The sequence below is a fragment of the Scyliorhinus torazame genome, chromosome 6 (genome assembly GCF_047496885.1).
Source record: "Scyliorhinus torazame isolate Kashiwa2021f chromosome 6, sScyTor2.1, whole genome shotgun sequence".
NCBI lineage: Eukaryota > Metazoa > Chordata > Chondrichthyes > Carcharhiniformes > Scyliorhinidae > Scyliorhinus > Scyliorhinus torazame.
In genome coordinates, this window is record NC_092712.1 from 131,150,422 (window position 1) to 131,174,860 (window position 24,439).

The 24,439-nt window shown below is 44.2% G+C and overlaps 1 protein-coding gene across 6 annotated transcripts in view; it reads right to left on the reverse strand.

Moving 5' to 3' along the window:
- The window catches only part of LOC140425027 (thiamine pyrophosphokinase 1-like), a 555,937-nt gene that overhangs the window by 334,963 nt on the left and 196,535 nt on the right, over positions 1 to 24,439 (reverse strand). For all 6 annotated transcript variants that reach the window (XM_072508810.1, XM_072508811.1, XM_072508813.1 and 3 more), the window contains one exon: positions 24,177 to 24,246. In XM_072508810.1, coding sequence (XP_072364911.1) covers positions 24,177 to 24,246 — 70 coding nt within the window. The remainder of the gene's footprint in view (positions 1 to 24,176; positions 24,247 to 24,439) is intronic.

Genomic DNA, 24,439 nt, shown 5'->3' on the forward strand with positions numbered 1-24,439 from the left:
TGGGGCAGCACGGTAGCACAAGTGGATAGCACTGTGGCTTCACAATGCCAGGGTCCCAGGTTCGATTCCCCGCTGGGTCACTGTCTGTACGGAGTCTGTACGTTCCCCCCGTGTCTGCATGGGTTTCCTCTGGGTGCTCCGGTTTCCTCTCACAGTCCAAAGACGTGTAGGTTAGTTGGATTGGCCATGATAAATTGCCCTTAGTGACCAAAAAGGTTAGGAGGGGTTATTGGGTTACGGGGATAGGGTGGAAGTGAGGGCTTAAGTGGGTCGGTGCAGACAAGATGGGCCAAATGGCCTCCTTCTGCACTGAATGTTCTATATATGCATCACAGGCCATTTAAGTTAACTGTATACAATGAGGGTAGAAACACCAAGGGGATAAACACAGTTCAACCCTTCACAAAGTCAATCTGTCAGAGGACTTATCAGGCCCGGTGGAACACCTGAGTTCCCTGACCAGTTCCTCCAGAGAAGCAGTGGAGTTTGCTTCAAGGTCTCGACATGTGCATTGGGGGCCTTTCCAGTGCCCTCAAGAGAAGTGAGAGGGGACTCTTCTGAACACCCAAGTTCCCTTGCTTCAGGTTTCACTAAAGGGGTCTTGATAGTTCCACTGGAACCACCTGTTCAGTCGTTGGGGCTGCGGCCTCTCGTCTCCTTATATGGTATATATGCTTCCGCACTTGTCTCTCTTGCAAGTCAACCAGGTATGAGACTGGACCAGATTTTGCCACAATTTTTCCAGGTATCCACAATGGACCAGATGCAAACTTCCGTACAAAATGAACAGTCACCAATGATCTGTTACCTTTGACTGACTTTTAATACTTCTTTTTGGAAGCTTGCCTCACCTCCACCCACCCCACCAAATTGGGGAACACCAGGTGTAACTGAGTACGAAGGCGATGACCAATTAGTAGCTCTGCTGGTGTGACACCAGTATTAATGTGAGGGGTGACATTGTACTAGAGAAGGAAATGAGCCAATTTGAGGTGCAGCGGCCTATCTGGTTGTATTTTCTTTGCAGATTTAAACATTTACACTGCCAGACCATTTGAGGCCGGATGATAAGGAGCTGTTTGGATATGGTGGATGCCATTAGTCCGCACGAAATGTTGGAATTCCTTCCCCATGAAAGCAATTCCATTGTCAGAAACCAATACCTCTGGGAGGCCATGAAGGGCAGAAATGAACCTTAGGGTTTCGATGGTGGCCACTGAGATAGTCGTCCCCATTTCCTGGATGTCCAAGAACTTGGAGTGGGCTTCCACCAGTATCAAGAACGCTCTTCCCAAGAAGGGGCCAGGGAAATCAATGTGTAACCTTGTTCACGGACGACCAGGTCACTCCCATGGATGCAGATGAGCCACAAGCTGCAAGGTTTGCTGTGACTGACAGAAGTTACCCTTACATACCAGGTTCTCAAAATCCTTGTCAACACCCGGCCACCATATGTAGCTCATGGTCAGCACTTCCATCTTAGACTGGCCAGTGTGCGCACAGCACAACTCCTGCAGCAGTGGTTCTCTTGCTGGGGGTAGTACCAGCACCCGGTAACCACCTTCACTACTGAGTTTGACTTTCCTCCATTGGTAGGGCCTCAGCTGATCTGCCTTATTGTAGTGCCATCCACTTAAAACCATTCATTTGACCTTGGGGAGAGGACCATGTCACGTTGGATCCAGTTCCTGATGTGGGTCGAAGAGAATGGCAAGGTATCCAGAAAATTTAGCGGCAAGATGATCTCGTGGCACGGGCAGCGATACCAGACTTTGGGGGAGTGGGCGCCGACTCAGGCCATTGGCATTGGAGATTTCCTTCCCCAGTCGATGAGGGAAAATGTAGCTATAAGCCGCCAATAGCAAGGACCACCTTTGCACCTGGTCGAAGCATTGGTGGAATTGGTTTATCCTTGTGGATTAGCCCGAGTAATGGCTTGTGGTTAGTTACAAATGGTGAACCGGCAGCCATGCACATGCTGACTTAATTTTTTGTTAATGTTGGATATCACAACTAGGTACACTTTTTCAATTTGTGCACAATTTTGATGTGTCAGTGAGTGTTCGGGAGGCAAACGGGTGGCCTGTCAGTGTCACCCTCCACATTGTGGGACAGGACTGCCCCTACCCCAAAGCGTTGCAGGTTAAAAATAATATGTTTGCCTGGGTCGAATTGGACAAACAAGCAGGACGACTGCTTTTATGGATCTTTCCAATGACAGTGTTGGTGCTTTTATTAAAGGAGGTGTAGCAGCACTAATATACTTGCCAAATTAGGGGAGAACCACCCGTAGTAATTTACCACACCCAGAAACAATTTCAATTCTGCACCATTCTTTGACGGCTTTTACCTTGCCCTTTAAAGGGCGCAAGCTTTTTGAGTCCACCTTAAATCCCAAATACATGACTTTGCTGACATGAAATGTGCACTTTTCTCTTTTTATTCTGATGCCAGTGTCTCTGAAACATTTGTGGATCTCTTCCAAATTGGCCAAGTGCTCAACATGTGAAGTCCCCATCACTAAGACGTCATTTAAGTACACCACAACTTTAGGGATTCCTTGTAACAAGATCTCCCTTGAGTGATAAAATATTGCATAAGTGGATGATATTCCAGAAGGCAACCTCGTATATTAGAAAAGTCCCTTATGCGTGTTGATGATCCCATATGTCCTTGAGTCCACATCCAGTTCTGGTTGTAAATAAGCATGGCTTCAGTCAGATTTTTCATAGGTGAGGCCCTCCGCCAATGTTCCATAGGGGATCTCTATCCGAGAGATCCGATACTTGTGGAGTTAGGCCACTTGCTTTATGGCGGGTTTGTAATCACCACAGATTCTGACAGAGTGGTCAGATTTTAAGACAGGGGCAATAGGGGCCGCCCATTCAGAATGCACCGGTTTTATGATCCCTCGTTCTTCCAAGCATGTCAATGCGGCCTCGACATTCTAGTGTAGAGCATATGGGACGGCAATAACTCTGAAGAATTTCAGTATGGATTCGGAGTTCACGTAAATTTTGCCTTCACCTCTCGTATTCAGCCAAGCTTGTTTTGAAACACATCTACATACTTGCACAGGACTTCTTGGAAAATGCCATCTGATATCCTCAACATTTCTAGCCAGTTTAGCTTTAGATGACACAGCCAATCTCGCCCCATGAGATTTGACCCTTGTCCTTCCACAATGATTATGGCTAATTGAGCTGACTGTTGCTGATACGACTTCAGTGTCAGCATGGTACCTAAAATCTTTACGTTTTCCCCGTACACGTTGCCAACTTTGCAGTCGTGCTGCTTATGCTCAGGGGTTGGATCCATCCTCAAAGATACTTGTAGATTTTCTCACCCACCACTGTGGCCATCGCACCTGTGTCGATCTCCATGCTCAGTGGTCGCCCGTTGTCCAAAAGGACTATTTCTATGGGAGCTGCCTTGATTACTTTAACCATATTTAACCTGTAAATCTCGAATTCCTCATCTGGATTTTTCTCTACTTTGTGTAGTGGAGTGTTTTATTTAAACTGGGTGCACGGCAAATGCCTAAATGTGGCCCTTCCTACTGAACTTGAAACACACAAAATCTCTGCAATGGCACATTTCTTTGGGGGGAGGGGTCTCCCCAGCATCTGTAACATTCATCAAAATTCCTGGTCGGATGACCCGCTTTTCTTCCTTGCCTCTGACCACGATCCTGCTCCTGGGATCTCTGTTCAGTCTCCTCTGTGCTTATCGCTCAGGCTGCTCACCTAACAGCCGTTCCACTCCAAAGCTGTTGTTTCTCACCTTTCTGTACGCACTGTCGCTCAGAAGCGCCCTTCTTGGTGCATTCAGTAACTTGGGCTATTTCCATCACTTTGTTCAGGGTAAATTCTATTTCGGCTAATAATTTCCTTTGTACATTGATATTGCTATTGCCACATAGCAGACGATCGCGTAGCATGTTCCTTTACGCTAAGTTGAATTTGCAGTGTCCAACTATTTGGCGAAGTCTGGCACCAGAGCCAAAATTGTCTCCCCTGGATTCCTGATGACTGAATTAAATTTATAGTGTTGCGGTATAATGGAGGGTCGGGGGTTGAAATGCTCTTTCTCAAGTGTCACTGGCTGGTCAAACGATTTTGTGTCTGAGGCCTCCGGGGATGTCAAATTCCGAATGAGGTTGTAAGTCTGGGGCTCACAAACTATTAGCAAAATGACCTTGTGCTCATCTTCCCCCAGGATCTCATTGGCAGTAAAAACAAGTACCGGAGACTCTTGACATATTGGCTCCAGTTTTCAGTCCCCTGGTCGAACGGACCAAGTTTTCCTTTCTCACTCACTGTTTCTTGGAGATTTCCAATGCAACTCCTTCCCCCACGAAATTCGAGACTTGCGATCGTTGTCCAATTTACTCTCGTTGCCAATGTAATAGCTTGAGGTATCACCAAGGAGGCTTCTTGTGCACCGAAGAGTTTTATTGGAAATGACAATGAGGTTTAACTATATACAGGCAGAGATATATCATGCAGGTCTTCACTTCTGTTTCCAAGGCCTCACGCTTTTCTCCACTGGTCGGGGTTCGCATGTTCCCATGCGATAGGCCTTGAGCAGGTCACCTGGCCCGCGAACGATCAGCCCTCAAAGGGGTCACACTACCAGAGTTACTATTTTTCAAAACAAAAAACATTTTTTGATTTTTCTTTTTTTTTTTCATTCTTTCATGGGGTCTCATGGTTACTGGCAGATCCAGCAATTGTTGCTAATCTTTAATTACCCTTGAGAAAGTGATGCTGAGCTGCCTTCTAAACCACTGCAGTCTACATTTGTCATGATATGCAGACACACACATAATGATATATAGACAAGCAGCTAATGGACACAGAGAACAGGACAAGACCAATAAGCAGGCAGGACACTCAGGGGTGGGATCTTACTATAAAAGACATGAGGCACTCACACTCCGCCTCTTTCCACTGATGAACATCTAGAGAGTCAGTCAAGGGTGTTGTTACAATCTCACACCTCCACCACGTGTCTAAGAGCTAGGCTGGTTCAGTCAGACAGATTAATCGCACTTAAGTTAGCAGAGTCGAACTCACAGAGAACTGTGCTAACTGTGCTATTCGTTCAATAAACCTGATTGAACTAACTTCAAGGTCTGGAGTATCTTTCTGATCTAAGCTGCATCCAGTTGCAGCCAGTGTTAGACCAGTGTACCTAACACGACAATATTTATTGTTGTTAGGAAAGGATAGCACAGGAGCAGAAAAATAATTACATTGTATCATGCTGCCTGATTGCACTGGTTCATAGCTCCGTTTAAATTGACAGAATTCACTCGCTAAGCCTCTCTGCCCATCCACTTTTCTTATTCACTTTAAGATGCTCCTTGAAAATACCTTTTTGACCCAAGCTTTTGGTCAACTGAAGAAGATGGGTGAGTCGAAGTTTGTTTTAGTAATACTCCTGTGATGTGAAATTAATTGGGACACTTTAAAGACACCATATACACTCACAAGCTGTTGTTGTTGTTGTGGTCTCAAATTAATTTGAGCAGAAACTTGAACCGAACCAACACAATGGTGTGTGCAGAGCAGAAACTTAGGTTTTAGATCCAAGGAAGAAAACAACACTAACATTGACAGTAAAAGCAAACACTTATATAAACCAAAATACGTCATAAAGTTGTAAGGAAAGGATCAGACATAAAGTCAAAAAACAAGTGACAATAAACTTGGTCAAAGAAAGATAATAATAATCTTTACTGTCCCATTAACACTGCAATGAAGTTACTGTGAAAAGCTTAATGCAAGTTTTGAAGAGTGAGGCGGAATGTGTGAGGATTTCTGGAAGAAATTCCAAAGGGGGCTTAGATGATTGAAGGCACATTTTCCAATGGTGCGATGTAGAGGGGTGATGTTTAAGAGGTGGCAGTGGAACAATGTTCAGATCTCCTCCATAAAACTGGAGTTGGTTGGTCGAGCAAGGCTATGAAGGGATTTAAAGATGAGGACAAGAATTTTTAATTTGAGACACTGGTGATCGGAAGTGTTAGGGTTAGAGCCTGTTAACATTTTTTTAAAAGTCTGAATGCCTCATAATTAACTACCAAATCTCTGCCATAAGATTTCATGTTTTCTGAACAAAAACAAACTACTGTATAAAATAACAAAACGTGAACAGTTAACTTTACACTACAGCTTATTATTACTCATGTGATGAACTCAGTTCTATTTTATACTCCCCCCCCCCCCCCCCCCCCCCCAAAGAATTTTTTTACACATTACAAAAGTCTTAGAGGCTCATTTACTTCTTTAGCGACCGACCCAAAAATGCCCTCTGGAATTCTTTTTAATTCTCTGCAGTTTTCCAGTTCTCCCAAGCAAGATTTTAGGGGGCTGATACTATCAGCTTTTTGGCGAAGCAACCCTCCATTTCCTACGTCACGACTGTGGATGCCTCAGGTCCTTGCCCCGGTTTTCTGGCAGATATCCAACTGCCGCCAAGCTAACTGTGCTGAGTGCTTTCTGCCTTCAGGCTGTTGTGTGGACAAGTGGAAATGTATTTCTCTAACTGCCAGCTCAGCATTATATCAGGCAGTAGCACAGTGGTTAGCACTGTTGCTTCACAGAACCAGGATCATAGGTTCGATTTCTGGCTCCGGGTGCTCCAGTTTCTTTCCTCCGGGTGCTCCAGTTTCCTCCCACAAGTCCCAAAAGACATGCTTGTTGGGTGAATTGGACATTTTGAATTCTCCGTGTGTACCCGAACAGGCGCCGGAATGTGCCAACGATGGGCTTTTCACAGTAACTTCATTGCAGTGTAAATGCAAGCCTATTTGTGGTAATAATAATAATAATAATAATCCACCCCAATATTTCTTGACTAACGATCATCTCCTATTGGTTCTCTCAATCCACCGAAATGCAGTCCACACCAATGCAATATTGCAACTTCTAACTTATATTAAAGAAACTTTCCCCCCCATCAGCCACCTCCTGCATGAATAAGGTCTTCAGCACTAAACTGCTGAAATGAGGGAAAAGACAAGCAAAGTTATGGAGATAGAAGTAGATAGTCTTTGCGATGGAGGGGACATCAGAGCAGAAACTAGTTGTGCCAGGAATCCTGAGGCAAGTAACTAACCTCCTCACTCCCCAAAGCCTGTCCACCATCTAAAAGGCTAAAGTCAGGAATGTGATTGAATACTTGTTTGGATGAGTGGAACAACAACACTCAAGAATCTTAATGCCATCCACAGCAAAGCAGCCTATTTGATTGGCACCCATCTACAAACATGACTCCCTCCATCACCGACACACAATGGTACCAGAGTGGGGAGGCGGTGACGTAGTGGTATTGTCACTGGACTAGTAAACCAGAAACCCAGGGTAATGCTCTGGGGGCCTGGGTTTGAATCCCACCACGGTAGATGATGGAATTGGAACTCAAAAAAATCTGGAATTAAAGTTTAATAATGACCATGAAACCATTACCGGTTGTTGTAAAAACCCCATTTGGTTCATTAATGTTCTTTAGGGAAGGAAATCTGCCGTCCTTACCTGGTCTGGCCTACATGTGACTCCAGACCTACAGCAATATGATTGACTCTTAACTGCCTCTCAAGGGCAATTAAGAATAGGCAAGAAATGGTGGCCCAGCCAGTGACACCCACATCCCATGAACCCCTTTTTTTTATATCAGCAAGATGCAATGCAGGAACTCACCAAGGCTCCTGAGGCAACATCTTCCAAATCCATGACCGTTACCACGAGAAGGACAAAGGCAGCACACACAAGGGAACACCAGTACCTGGAAGTTCCCCGCCAAGCCACTCACCTATATTGCCGTTCCTTCACTGTCACTGGGTAAAAATCCTGGAACTCCCTACCTAACAACACTGTGCGTGAGCCTGCACACAGGATGGACCGCAGCTGTTTAGTAAGGTCTTTTCAAGGGAAATTAGGGATGGACGAACAATAAATACCTAACTAGCAACACCAATAGCAACACCAACATCCCATGACCGAATAAAAAATAAATTGAATTTCATCTGCACTTGTTCACCCATTCCACCAACTTATCCATGTTCTTCTAATTGCTACACTATCCTCCTCACAGTGCCGAATGCAACCAAGTTTTTGAAATTATGCACTATACATCTAGGTTTAGGTTCATTAATATAAATTGGGAAGAGCAAGACCAACAGCAACCCCGGGTAATTCACTACAAACCATCTTGCAGTCCCAAAGACATCCATTCACCACTATTTCCTATCACTCAGCCAATTTTGTTTCCATTTTGCTGCAGTCCCTTTTATTCCATGAGCTATAACTTTGCCCACAGGTCTGTTGTGTGGCACTGTATCAAACGAGGCCTCACGGGCTTCCTGCCCCGAATGATGGCTCACCAGCTAATTCGGTGGGACTGCGCTCGCCAGCCCCCCGCTAACAACACCGAGCAGCACGTAGACTGCACTTGCTCAGCCAACCCCAGCCAGCTCGCAACAATGGTGCCGAGGAGACTGGCCCCAAGGTTCGGGGATTCTGACCCTGGGAGACTCCTGGACGCAGTGGAGTCCAGGAGCGGTGTTCCCCAGAGGGTCCCTGAGGGTGTGCCACAAGGCAGCCAATGCTGCCTGGGATGAGGTAGCTGTGAGTGCTGGGAGTGTGACCAGGAAGACCTACACCGGGCAGCCAGAGTGAGTAGACAATAACGTCCCACCCCCCAAGGGAGCATCTCCCCGGCGACCGCCAATCCTCCCTCCATCCATCCATCCCCCTTCCCTTTCAACACTCGCTCCACCCACCACTTCAACCCTCCCAACCCCCCCCCCCCCCCACAATTGTGAACTACGTATGTGGCTAACAATGCCCTTTCTGTATCTCCTCAGGAGAAGCTCTCCCATAATCGGCAGGAGAGGGCCCAGACTGGCGGTGGGATAACGGACTTGAGAATCCTCATCTCCTTCGAGGAGTGGGCCCTGGAGGTGACTGGTGTGGTCAAGGACAGATCGGTCACCAACACGGAGGCTGGCGGACACCGCACAGGTGCCTATTAAACGGGAGTAGTGATTGCCTTACTGACCAACCCTTCCTTCCCACTGACCATATGTCCATTCTTCCGCAGGTCCAGCAGCCGACGGCGCCGGACCATTCCGGGCGGCCCCTCCCCAACTCTGGGGAGAACACCTTGGAGGAGATCCGAGGATGCTACTGTTATAGTCGTGGCACAGCTGTCATCCCCATCCTCCACCAGCACAGGTACACGCACCTCGGTGGGAAATGTCAGTGGTCAGGCCTCTGGGGCATAATCTGGTGAGCACCACACTGCTGCTGATGTACATCTGGTGGAGGGAAGAACCCCCAGGCAAGGTAGCAGTCGGAGGTCAGGGCGACCACCACCAAGATTTTCATAGATCCATTGGCACAACAGCAGTATTTTCACGCCTGCCACGTTCCCTATGCCCTGAAGCTAAAAGTCGACACGGAGGTAGACCGACTAGAGTAGTTGGGCATCATTCACCTGGTACAGTTTGCAGATTGGGCGATGTCAATTGTGCCAATCTTGAAATCTGATAGTACTGTCAGGTTATGCGGGGATTACAAGATGACAGTAAATCGCTCCTCCCATCTACACCATTACCCGGTATTCCGGGTACAAGATTTCAACGCACGGCTCAGCGGCGGGCGCACTTTCACACAACTCGAGATGAGCCATGCATACTTGCAGTTGATTTTGTTGACCTAGATTTCTGGAAATTCGTGACAGTGAACATGCGCCGCGGCTTATACAAACACCAGGTTGCCCTTTGGAGTGTCGTCTGCCTGTACCATTTTCCAAAGGGTCAAGGAGAATATACTTCAGGAGTTTCCACGAGTCGCGGTCTACCTGGACGACATTTTGATCAGTGGGTCATCGGACCAAGAGCACATGCAGAACCTCGCAGATGTGCTCCGACATTCTGAGGCGGCAGGGGTCTGGTTACACAGAGAGAAATGCATGCTTCACACCCAGGGGGTGGTTTATCTCGGATACTTGTGGACTGTTACAGATTTCACCCAGTTGAAGACAAGGTGAGGGCAAATAGGCAGTCCCCATTCCAAGGGATCCAACGGAGCTCCGTTTTTTTGGGGGGCTAATAAACTGTTAGGGGAAGTTCATTCTGAATTTGGAGACACTGCTGGCCCTGTTGCACCGCCCACTGAAGAAGGGCCAGCAATGGGTTTGGGACCCGCCGCAACAGGTGGCTTTCGCCGAGGTGAAGCAACAGCTTCCGTCCTCACGGCGACGGACGTATTTTGACCCATCAAAACTTCTGTTAACTTGCAACACCTTATCATATTGCACGAGGGCTGTTTTGGCCCACAGAATGGATGATGGGACAGAACGGCCAATAGCGTTTGCCTGCAGGACCCCAGCAGTTGAAGAAGGGAATGAAGAACAGATGAAAATGCTGACCTGCAGCTACATAATGGAGTTGAGCATCGATGTGGACATTGAAACACTGGCAAACAGTGCATGCAGTGCCAGGAGCACCACAAACTACCGCTGGCGGCACCCCTCCATCTCAGGGAGTGGCCAGGAAGGCCATGGCGAGACTACATGTCGATTTTGAGGGCCCTTAGATTTGGGAAAAACGACATTAAATGTGAAGTACATGTGTATTAAACCACTCATGAACAAAATTCTAGTTCACAGAATAAAATGGAAAGTAGGCGCTTGGATAAGAGATTGTTTGAGTGACAGGAAAGAGAGAGTAGTGATAAAAGGTTGTTTTTCAAATTAAGGAAGGTTTGTAGTGGAGTTCCCTAGTGGTCAGTGTTGGGATCCTTGTTGTTCCTGATAGATATTAATGACCTAGACCGGTGGTGCTCAGGGTATATTTTCAATATTTGCAGATGTTACAAAGTTTGGAAATGTTGTCACCTGCGATGAGGATAGACTTGAACTTTGAAAGGACAGAAGACATATTGAAGGATTGGGCAGACAAGTGGCAGATGAAGTTCAAGTGCGAGGTGATTCATTTTTGCAGGAAGCATATGGAGCGGCAGTATAAAATAAAGGGAGAAACTCTAAAAGAAGTATAGGAACAAAGGGACCTCTGTGTACATGTGCATAAGTCATTGAAGATGGCAGGGCATGTCAAGACAGCAGTTAATAAAGCATATAGCATTTTGGACTTTAATAATAGGGCATGAAGTACAAGAATAAGGAGATCATGTTGAACTTTTAAAGGACACTAGTTGGGCCTCAGTTGGAGTGCTGTATCCAGTTCTGGGTGTCATACTTAAGGAAGGATGTGAAGGCATTGGAGAGAGTACAGAGGATATTCACAAGAATGATTCCAGGGATAAACAACTGTGGCTACGAGGATAGATTGGAGAGGTTGCGATTGTTTTCCTTGGAGAAAAGAACACTGAGAGGAAACTTGATAGAATGATTCAAAATCCTGAGAGGTATAAGGACAGGGTAAATAGTAAAAAGCTGTGCCCAATCAAAGGAGCATCAAGAACTAGTTCAGATTCTAAATCATTGGGGAAATATCTTTTCACCCAGAGGGATGTTTGAATCTGGAACGACCTTCCTGAGAGTGTAGTGGAGGCAGGTACAAATGAGGTATTCAAAAAGGAATTTGCTTGCTCTCAGAAAAGAAAGAATGTGTCAAAAAAGAAAGAAAGTACAAGACAGGGAGCAAGATTAGGTAGAAATGAAATGAAATGAAAATCACTTATTGTCACAAGTAGGCTTCAAATGAAATTACTGTGAAAAGTCCCTAGTCGCCACATTCCGGCGCCTGTTCGGGGAGGCTGGTACGGGAGTTGAACCGTGCTGCTGGCCTGCCTTGGTCTGCTTTAAAAGCCAGCTATTTAGCCCAGTGTGCTAAACCAGCCGCTGAATGCTCTTTCAGAGAGCCAGTGCAGACTCGAGGGGCCAAATTACCTCCTTCTGCACTGTAAAGATTCTATAATTCTGTGGTGTCTGACAAGGGCTGACCGAAAGTAGTTCTGAATTATTTTTCCCCGACCATTTATTTTCCATGATCTGCAATAATGCTACTTTTCTGAATGATAAGGGAATTGAAGCCATTAACACATTTGATTCTTGCTAACAGAACAATCTGTACAGGTGATACAAGACCGTCAGTTTTTTGTCCACTGTGGTCATTTGGTGGTTGCTAATTGCATGTTTGTGTCAGTCACCATTGTCGCAACAATGGCTGATAATTTGTTAAAGTCAATTGCTTAATTTTTGTGCCAAATCAATTACTATATTTATTAAATCAACTCCAAAGAATAATAGAAAGCCTTTTGTGAGTGCAGTGAGGTGCAACAAGATCCACGTGTATTTTCTTCAATTTAAATGCTTTCAGTTTAATTAATCAGCTGCTCATGGATTTGCTCTACTTCTGGCTTTGGCCGGTTTTTCAGCTGTGCACTGTAAATATGATATCAGCACCATCAGATTTCAATTGTTTCATATTGCTTTTCATTTTGAGTCCAACTTGGTTAAGTTGAGGTAAGGCCATTAAAATGCCATCTAATTCATTTTGTATGATATTATTAAAAGTTTATGGGCTTTTGAGTCCAACTTGGTTAAGTTGAGGTAAGGCCATTAAAATGCCATCTAATTCATTTTGTACGATTGTTCTGATTCACTATTTCTTGATTCACTCTTTCTTTGGATAGCTGTCAAGGCTGCAATATTTTGCAGCGGTTGAAGAATGATTTGGCAGGCATTCATTTGTCTAAACTTTGAAATATTGATTACAGGATTTGAAAGCAGTCAGATCTATTTCCCATTTGTTGGATAAATATCTAATTTTCCCAATAAAATTTCACACAGCATTTTCTACATAAAACACTTCAGGGAAATGGAAAAGTCCTTGGAGTTTACTTCAAGATTTTGTTCATTTTTTTAAAAAACGTATTCATGTTCCTTCATAGAATGAGAGTGTGATTACAACACAGGTGATTATTCAGCCTATCATTGCAAGAGCTATCACCTCATATGCCATTTACTGCCTTTTCTCTGCAACCTTGCATGTTTTGCCTATTCATATAATTAACTAATTCCCTTCTGAAGGCGCTGATTCAATCTGCCTCCACCACATTCTCAGGCAGTGCATTCCAGATCCTAAGCATTTACTGCATGAATGAGCTTTTCCTCATGTCGCCATCACTTCTTTTACCAATAACCTTAAATAGGTATAATCTAGTTATCAATCCTTCCACTAGCGGGAACAGTTTCCTCGACGTCTAATCAGTCCAGACAACCAAAACCTCTCGCAAACCTCTTCTAATCGTCTCTTTTCCAAGGAGAACGGTCCCAGATTCTCCAAACTATCCACATAACTAAAGTACCTCATCCTTGAAACCAGTCTCAAGATTCGTCCTTGCACCCTCCCTAATGTCTTCAGACTCATCCTCAACTATGGTGGCCAGAACTTGACACAATATTCCCATTTAGGCCAAACCAGTATTGTACAGGTTTATTATAACTTCCTTACTACTGCACTGCAATCCCCTCTTTATAAAGCTCAGGATCCTGTATGCTATATTAACACTTTCTCAACCTGCTCTGCCAGCTTTAATGATTTGTGCATATATATGTTGTCAAGTCTCTCTGCTCCTGCATCCCATTAGAAATGTATCCTTTATTTTTTACTGCCTCTCCTGATCCTTCCTACCAAATGGAATAATTTCACATTTCTCTGCATCAAACTGCTTCTGCCACTTCTCTGCCACTCCACCAACCTATATCACCTTGAAGTTTATCATTGTTCTCACAGTTCACAATACTTCCATAAGACCATAAGACATAGGAGCAGAATTAGGCCACTCGGCCCATTGAGTCTGCTCCGCCATTCAATCAAGGCTGATATTTTTCTCATCCCCATTCTCCTGCCTTCTCCCCATAACCCCTGATCCCCTTATTAATCAAGAACCTATCTATCTCTGTCTTAAAGACACTCAGTGATTTGGCCTCCAGAGCCTTCCGCTGCAAAGAGTTCCACAGATTCAACACTCTCTGGCTGAAGAAATTCTTCCTCATCTCTGTTTTAAACTATCGGCCCTTTAGTCTGACCCTTTCCAAGGCCAGAATATTGTTCCTTAGATACGGGGCCCATAACTGCTCACTATACTCCAAATGGGGTCTGACCAGAGCCTTATACAGCCTCAGAAGTACATCCCTGGTCTTGTATTCTAGCCCTCTTAACATGAATGCTAACATTACATTTGCTTTCCTAACTGCTGAATGAACCTGCACGTTAACCTTAGAATCTTGAATAAGTACTCCTAAGTCCCTTTGTGCTTTCCTAAGCATTTCCCCATTTAGAAAATAGTCCCTGCCACTATTCCTCCTTCCAAAGTGCATAACCTCACACTTTTCCACATTGTATTCCATCTGCCATAGAGTCATAGATGTTTACAGCATGGAAACAGGCCCTTCAGCCCAGCTTGTCCATGCCGCCCAGTTTCTATCACTAATCTAGTCCCACTTGCCTGCATTTGGCCCATATCCCTCTGTACCCATCCCGCCCATGTAACTATCTAACTGCTTTTTAAAAGGACAAAATTGTCCCCGGCTCTACCACTGCCTCTGGCATCCCGTTCCAGATGCTCACGGCCCTATGTGTGAAGGAATTTCCCCTCTGGTCTCTTTTATATCTCTTTCCTCTCATCTTCAACCTATGCCCTCTAGTTCTAGACTCCTCTATCTTTGGGAAAAGATGTTGACAATCTACCTTATCGATGCTACTCATTCTTTTCTCGACCTCTATAAGTTCACCCCGAAGCCTCCTACGCTGCAGGGAAAAAAGTCCCAGCCTAGCCAGCCTCTCCTTATAACTCAGACCATTAAGTCCTGGTAGCATCTACATAAATCTCTTCTGCACTCTTTCTAGTTTAACAATATCCTTCCTATAATAGGGTGACCAGAACTGAACACAGTATTCCATGTGTGGTCTTACCAATGTCTTGTACAACCTCAACAAGACATCCTGACTCCTGTATTCAATCTGCCACTCTCTTAACCTGTGCAAGTCCTTCGATAGCACCATTGCTTCATCAATACTGCCTGTCCCTCCGCATATCTTTGTATCATCTGCAAACTTAGTAACAGTGCCCTCAGTTCCTTCTTCCAGATCGTTACTGTATATTGTGAAAAGTTGTAGTCCCAGCACCGACCCCGGAGGCTCACCTCGAGTCACCGGCTGCCATCCTGACAAAGATCCCTCCAAGTTCTGGGTCATTCATTAATTTTGAAATCCTGCCCGGTACACCCAGGTCTCAGCCATTAACACACAAAAAGACAAACAGGAGCCGCAACACGGCTTCTTGTAAACTCCACTATAGATCTGAAATACAACCGTTCACCACAATTGACCGACAGCAGACACTATCTCCTTGGCCCTACATGCATCCCTGGAGCATCTCAACAACAAGGACGAAGGGCAGCACGGTAGCATAGTGGTTAGCATAGTTGTTTCCCAGCTCCAGGGTCCCAGGTTTGATTCCCTGCTTGGATCATTGTCTGTGCGGAGTCTACACATTCTCCCCGTATCTGCGTGGGTTTCCTCCGGGTGCTCCGGTTTCCTCCAACAGTCCAAAGATGTGAGGCTTAGGTGGATTGGCCATGCTAAATTGCCCTTAGTGTCCAAAAAGGGTAAGTAGGGTTACTGGGTTACAGGGATAGGGTGGAACATGGGCTTGAATAGGGTGCTCTTTCCACGGGCCAGTGCAGACTCGATGGGCTTAATGCCCCCCTTCTGCACTGTAAATTTGATGACTCCTGTGTCTGACTCCTATTCATTGATTACAGATCTGCCTTCAACACCATAATCCCATCCAATTATGGTGTTGGGACCCCAAAACCTAGAACTTTGCTCCTCCCTCTGCAATGGATCCTGGACTTCCTGACCCATAAATCACAATCAGTAAGGATAAACAATGATACTTCCTCCACGAAAATCCTCAATACCGGGGCCCCGCAAGGCTACGTACTTAGCCCCCTACTATACTCCTTATGCACACACCACTGTGGGGCAAAATTTGGCTCCAACTCCATCTTTGCTGATGACATGACTGTCCTGGGTCGGATCTCAAACAGTGATGAGTCAGTGTACAGGAGGGAGATAGAGAACCTCGTGCCTTGGCGCAATGATAACAATATCTCCCTCAAATTCCTCTCCCTCAATTTCAGCAAAACTAAGGTCAGCGACTTAAGGAAGGGAAGTGTCGTACACATTCCTGTCTGCATCAATGGCCGAGATGGAGATGGTTGTCAGCTTCAAGTTGCTGGGCATACACATCACCAAAGATCTGTCCTGGTCCACCCACATCGACGCTACAACCAAAAAAACAGAACAGCGCCGATACTTCCTCAGGAAACTAAGAAAATTTGGCATGTCCACATTGACTCTTGCCACTTTTTACAGATGCACCGTAGAAAGCATCCTATCTGGCTGCATCACAGCCTGGTATGGCAAATGCTCGGCCCAAGACCGTAAGAAACTACAGAGAGTCATGAATACAGCCCAGTCCAACACGCAAACCCGCGTGCCATCCTTTGACTCTGTCTACACCTCCCGCAACTTGGGAAAGTGGGCAGCATAATCAAACCCTCCCTCCAGGGCTATTCTGTCTTCCAACCACTTCCGTCAGGCAGAAGATACAAAAGTCTGCAAACATGCACTAACAGATTGAAAAAAAGCTTCTTCCCTGCTGTTACCAGACTCCTGAATGAGCCTCTTATGAACTGAACTTATCTCTCGACGCATCTTCTCTACTGTTGTTAGCACTATACTCCATATGCTTCTCCCAATGTCTATGCCTATGTATTTACATTGTGTGTTTATATGTCCTATGTTTTTTTAATGCATGGAACGATCTGCCCGGACTGGACGTAGAACAATACTTTTCACTGTACCTCGGTACACGTGACAATAAATCTAAATCTACTCTGTTTCCCTGTCCCTCAGCCAATCTCACATCCATGCTGCCAATGTCCCTTTTATTCCATTGGATTTGACATTGCTGACAAGTTTGTTATGTGGCACTTCATCAAAAGCTCTTTGGAAGTCCATGTCCTCCACATTAGCCACTTTACCCCATAAAATGCAGGACTTAAATGTACCAACGTAGCCCTACTCCTTACATAGTTTGGTCCTTAATGAAGCACTGAAAAGATGACATTTATATGAACAGGCTTGTACTGTATAGTGTACTGGTTTATAATTTTAATATGGTTTTAAATCAACATTACCTTTTCTGTAATATGCTGTCCAACACGTCTGTTTTTGTTACTGCATAATTGTTACATGTTTTATGTTTTATAACCTGATTACTTGTCTAGATATGATTTTTTCAATGTACCTTACACTGCAATTCAGCCTTCAGGTTGGAATCTGGTTTCTTAAATAATATACCATTATTCTGATGATTGCCTTCAAAAACCCTCAACCTCTTCAAAAAACTCAAGCAAGTTAATTGAACACAATTTTCCCTTGACAAATCCCGTGCTGGCTTTCCTCAATTAACCAACATTTGTTCAAGTGGTAGCCAATTTTGTCCTGAATTATCATTTCTAAAAGCTTCTTGACAATCGAGGTTAAACTGACTGGACTGCAGTTTCTGTGTTTATCCATTTTAGAACAAAGCTGTAACCTGTGCAAATCTCTAGTCCTCTGGACCAACTCAATATCTATGAAGGATTGGAAGAAGATATTTCTGTGCTTTTACAATTTCCTCCAGTGGCATCCTTGGATGCATCTCGTGTTCTGGTGACATATCTACTTGAAGTACACCAGTCCATCTTCACCACACACTCTCATTACAAATACAAACATCCATCACCTTTACCGCTTCTCACTTTTATTATCCACCTGACATCTGTCATGAGCACTTTTCTTTTCTGCTTCATCTTACTCTCTATCTCTTTCATCATCCAGTGAGCTCTGTATTTGTTTGCCCTACTTTCTCCACTCATGGTAATGCATCTTGACTGGCTCAGCAACAAGAACATCAGTGACCTCATTCCGTCGCCAAGATCAGATCCTTTGGGGCCTGCATGTGGCAACATGAGAGGGTACGCTTGGTGAAGAGGGAATGACCAACCAGGAGCTGGGTAAAGGGTCAGGCAGCAGCTAACCCTGACAGGGGCATTTTTGCATTTTGGGAAAAAACATCCGTAGATCTTTGCTGATCACCACAAGATCCTTTGCGGTCTACAAAGTCATACTCGGGGGCATTTGCATGCCCATATTAGGCATGACTTAACCCCGACCAGTATAGGTGCTGTGCTCGTCTACATGGGACAACTAACATTCTGTATTTTTGAACTTGTAGGAGAAGACAGTGCACAACAACAAGTCAAGGGCCAAAGCAGGTGAAGGGTTGGTGTACCTCCACATTCTGACCTGCGTGGAGGTGGTGGCCTTGGAGTTTGCAGTGTACCAGAGAGTCCATGCAATTCCTTATGGGGACACAGCAATCACTCCACTCCCATCCCACTGTAAGCAGCACCACTCCACTCCCAGCCTGTTTTACGCTGCGCCACTTCACGCCCAGCCTGTTTCACTCTGCTTCACTCCACGCCCAGGCTTCGTTATGCTGCTTCACCCCCTTCCCAGCCTGCTTTACTCTGCTTCACTCCACTCCTAACCTGCTTCCGTCTGCTTCACTCTCGTCTCAGCCTGCATTACAGTTTCACTCCCTTCCCAGACTGCTTTACTCTGCTTCACTCCACTCCCGGCCTGCTGTACTCTGCTTCACTCCACTCCCAGCCTGCTTTACTCTGCTCCTCCTCCATTACTGGCCTATTTTATCAGTGATACGATGCATTTTCTGAAACACGTGGCAGCTAAATTATAATTTTCACGTCTGTAATGTTTAAGTAAAGTTTAGGTGAAGTGGCAGCTTCCTAGAAGACAGAACAATTAGAACTTATTAGGGAATTCTGCCTGTATGTGGTCAAATACTTCCTCTGTCTGAGTATCAACAGTGATCGTTACCAATCCAACCTTTGCTGGCAACATCAATGTCCCTCTGGAGACCACGTGGGTTTGACATTCTTGTCTTACTGACTCAAAATCTGCTCATTCAAGATAACCACTATTTGCTTTTATTTGCCTTCTACTTGCATTTTGTAAGAACTGTTTTCAGACATCTAGAAAGGTTTTGCTCAGCATGGTTGCTATCTGGGATAATATGCCATTCATGTAACTGATTTACAGGTATTGTAAAAGTAAAATGTGACGAACAAGGAAGGCACATCTCTCCTGTATTACATACAACTGTTATTTATTTTAAAATAAATTTAGAGTACCCAATTATTATTTTTTTCCAATTAAGGGGCAATTTAGCGTGGTCAATCCAACTAACCAGCACATCTTTGGGTTGTGGGGGTGAAACCCACACAGACACGGGGAGAATGTGCAAACTCCACACGGACAGTGACCCAGGGCCGGGATTCGAACCTGGGTCCTCAGCGCCGTAGTCCCAGTGCTAACCACTTCGCCACCGTGATGCCCCCATTCAACTGTTATTAAATAGTCTTGAACCGCACTACTCTGTGGACACATTTTCTGAGAAATCTGAAAACCCAGATATTTACTTCCTGTATGAAGCCACAAGGTTCACAATTTAAATCATAAGCATTTTATTAAACAAAAATAATTTGGTCAAAAAAGTAAAAGCCCATGGAATACAGGGAAATGTGACAAACTGGATGAAAAGTTGGCTTTGTAACAGGAAACAAAAGGAATGGTCGATGGCTGCTCTTTGCAAATGGAATATTGTTTTAAGTGGTGTTCCACAGGACTTGGAGTTGGTATCCTTACTGTTTGTGTATTATATCAATGATTTGGAAGCGAACGTGAGGGGGCATGATTGGGAAATTTGCAGACGACACAAAGTGGTGAGTGGTGAACAGTGTAGAGGATAGCCAATATCTCCAAAATGATAGAAACGGGTTGGTGGGTGGGCGGTAATGGGGCAAATGGAATTTAACACAGAAGTGTGAAGTCATGCATTTAGCAAGGTCAAACAGTTATAGGAAGTCCACAATAAATGGGAATATACTAAGAGGGATAGATGAAATGAGAGATCTACTCCCATTCCCCCCAGTCAAGTACTCAAGAAGCCCAGTGGTGGTGGCCATGCTGAGAACGTAGAATCAACTTGGGCACCACTTTGGTCTGGTCGTAATGTCCACCATGGACTCCATCTGCAAGAACCATAGATTTACCCCTGCGATGATAGACACCTCCTTTAAAAGGTGGAGACAGTTTGATGAAGGAATACTGACGATAGGGGACCTATACGTAGATAGCAGAGCCGAGACCCTGGGAGAGCTGACGGACAAGCTCCAGGTCCCGAAAGGGAACAAGCCCCGATATTTGCAAATCAGGAACCTCCCTTCCATGCAGCGAGCTCCAAACTCCCACCACTCTCTGGGTAATAACTCCCGCCACCCTCTGGGTAATAAAGATTTTCGTCATATCCCCTCTAAACCTGCTGCCCCTTACCCTGAATCTATGCCCCCTGGACATTGACCCCTGCACCAAGGGGAAAAGTCTATTCCTGTCTACTCTATCTATGCTCCTCATAATTTTATACATCTCAACCATGTCCCCAGTCAGTCTCCTCTGCTCCAAGGAAAACAATCCAAGTCTATCCAATCTCTCTTCATAACTAACACTCTCCAGCCCAGGCAACATCTTGGCAAACCTCCTCTGTATCCTTTCCAGTGCTATCACATCACTCCTATAACGTGGATTCCAGAACTACACAAAATACTCTAGCTATTGCCTAACCAATGTTTTATACAGTTCCAGCATAACCTCCCTGCTCTTAACCTCTATGCCTCGGCTAATAAAGGCAAGTGTACCATATTTCTTCTTATCCACTGAATCCACCTGCTCTGTTATCTTAAGAGAAAGGTGTACATGCACACCAAGATCCCTCTGATCCGCGGTGCTTCCCAGGGTCCTGCTGTTTATCATGTATTCCCTTGCCTTATTTGTCCTGCTCAAGTGCATCACCTCACACTTACCTGGATTGAATTCCATTTGCCACTGATCAGCCCATCTGACGAGCTCATCTATATCCTCCTGGAATCAAAGGCTGTCCTCCCCTCTGTTAAACACCCCACCAATTTTCATATAATCTACAAACTCACTGATCAACCCTCCTACATTCATATCCAAATCATTTATATAAGCCACAAACCACAAACAGCAAGGGACCCCACTGGACACACCTCTGCTTCCTGCCACTCAGCCAATTTTGGATCCAATTTGCCAAATTTCCTTGGATCCTATGGGCTCTTACCTTAACTATCAGTCTCTCATATGGGACCTTATAAACAGTCTTGCTGAAGTCCAAGTAGACTACATCAAATATATTTCCCTTATCTACAAACCAGGTCACCTCTTTGAAAAATTCAATCAAGTTGGTCAGACCTGACCTCCCCTTAACAAAACCATGTTGACGGTTCTTGATAATCCCTGCCTCTATAAATGCAGATTAATTCTATCTCACAGAATTGCTTTCAATAGTTTCCTCACCACTTAGGTTAGACTGACTGGCCTGTGGTTTCCTGGTTTATCCCTTCCTCCCTTCTTGAACAATAGTACCATATTATTTATCCTCCAGTCCTCCGGCACCTCACCTGTGGTCAGAGGGGAATGAAAATTATTGCCAGCGCCCCTATTTTCTTCCTTGCCTCACTTAGCAGCCAATGTTATCTCTTCAATTTTATGACTGTCCTTCTCCCTGATTTCTATACCCATACCATCCCCATCACGGTGAACACTGACACAAAGTATTCATTTAAAACCCTAAATACATCATCCGGCTCCACACACAAATTATCACTGTGGTCATTAATGGACCCTACATTTTCCCTAGCTATCCTTTTACCGTTACTGTACTTGTAAAACAACTTAGGATTTTCCTTTATTTTACCTGCCAGTAACCTTTCATATCCCCTTTTTGCTCTCCTAATTTCCTTTTTAATTTTGCACTTGAACATTCTATATGCCTCTAGCGCTTCTGCTGTTTTGAGCCCTCCATCTGCCATAAGCCTTCCTTTTTCTCCTTATCCAATACTGTATATCCTTCAATATCCAGGGTTCAGTGGATTTGTTGGTCCCACTCTTTTTCTCGATTGGAACATGTTGGCCCTGTACACTCCTTATTTCCTTCTTGAATGCACCCCACAGATTTACCTAAAAATGTCTGCTCCCAGTCCACTCTGGCCAAATCACATCTGATCTTATTAAAATCGGCCTTCGCTTGTTTTGAATTTTCTCAGGCCGATCGTTGTCCTTTTCCATAAGATTCTTAAATCTAATGGATTTATGATCACTGTTTGCAAAATGCTCCCCCGCTAATACTCCAGCTACTTGCCCAGCTTTGTTACTGAAAATTAAGTCCGGACCCCCCCCCCCCCCCCCTCTCTTTTAGGGCCTTCTACTTACTGGCTTATAAAGCTCTCCTGGTTACATTTTAAGAATTCCACTCTCTCCAAACCTTCCACACTTTTGCTTCCCCAGTTAATATTGGGGAAGTTGAAATCCCCCACTATCACTACCCTATTATTTTTACACTTCTCTGAAATTTGCCTACAAAGCTGCTCTTCTATTTTTCTTGAACTGTTAGGGGGCCTATAGAACAGTCCCAACAAAGTGATTGCTCCTTTTTGGTTTTTAAGTAATATTCATATGGCTTCAGTTGAAAAGCCTTCTAGGATGTCATCCCTCTTTACTGTTGTAATTGATTCCTTGATCAAAATTGCAACACCCCCTCCTCTTTTACCTCCTTCCCTATCTCACCTGAAGATTCTGTACCCTGGAATGTTGAGCTGCCAATTCTGCCCCTCTATCAACCATGTCCCAGAGACAGCAATATCATCATGTTTGAACTTGTGCTCCCAATTCATCTGCCTTGTTGTTAAAGAGAATATTTCTATGAAAAATGGAGATTAAGCATATACCGAAAGGAACATTGGTCCCTTCTCTTTCTCACAGTCAAAGGAATGGCAGAAACACAGGTTGGAGGTAACATTACTTGTTAGAATAATTCTGCCCAGTTAGAATTACTAAGTTTAGAGTACTTGCAGAATTCAGCCTGTAGTTTCAGGAAATACTCACTGTACTAAAGTGTTCTCTGGAACCTTAATTGCGATTCACAAGAATTTTAGTTATTCTACAGGAATATGGGAATGCAAAATATGTTTTTAAATCATCCCGTTCCTTCAGAATTTGTTATTCAATGTGATCATTGGAATAGCAGATGATAAAATAAAAAGGATACAGTACAATTTGGAAATAAAAACAGAAAATGCTGGAAATAAACTGATCAATCAGTACATGTCATATCAAAACCTGACTCAACTTATTTTCATTTTACAGATGCTAATTGACCCTCTGTGCATTTCCAGCATTTTCTCACTTGGCAGACAGAACTGGCACAACTGCCTGTTATTGCTCATTTTAAAATCTGTAAATAATATGTGCCTAATTAGGAAATAAAACGCATAGTTTTTGTATTTGGTACAATTTTAGATGCTTTTGTTTAACACTATTTTGTACGCTTTATTTTGTTTGATACTATTTTATACTCTTTATTTTGTTTGATACTATTTTATACTCTTTATTTTGCTTCATACTTCTTTATACCTTTTATTTGTGCTCAGTTCTCAACATAGCAGACACACCTTCCAGATACATATGCCTTCCCCACACCATTCCTATCCTACCCCCAACTGTTGGCATATAACTAACACATTCACGACTAAAGTGAAAATTATCGTGAATGGAAAAAGCTGAACTGATAACCAACAAATAGAATTGCAGGTGCACCTTTTAAAGTTCTTCAGTATTGCGCAGTGAAATGTTTTACAAGCTGTGGAAATACGAACATCCATCATCTTATCGGTCGTCGTCACCCATGACAACAGTGAATGTCATCAGTGAATATTGACACTGACTTGTGAAGAAAGTTATTGGAGTAAAAGGCCCCTGGGCCCGTCCTCAATTATTTTAAATGTTTCCTTTACATTTAATGGTCAAGAAAGAATTACTATTACGCAAGGATGTTTTTTATTTTAGAAAGATTTGACAACCTGTCATTAAACATATTTCTACTGCAGATTGTTAAAAACAGTAACAGGACAGTTAATAGATTTACCTTTCCCGCCTTCCTTCAGTGTGCTCATAGAGTTGGTTTGCTCCACCATCGGCACAGGCACGGACAACAGCTTCAGAAACAGACAAAAGGAAAACAAAGGTGAACATAAGCAAATAGGAGGTCATCTCTAATTCACTTGGTGATAAAATGTGGCAAAAAGCAAAACACAAGGAAATCATACAATAGTATCTACTCCGGAATAATACAACAAATATGTTAGCACAACCTAGGCATCTGATTCAGCAGAGATAAATACTGTTATG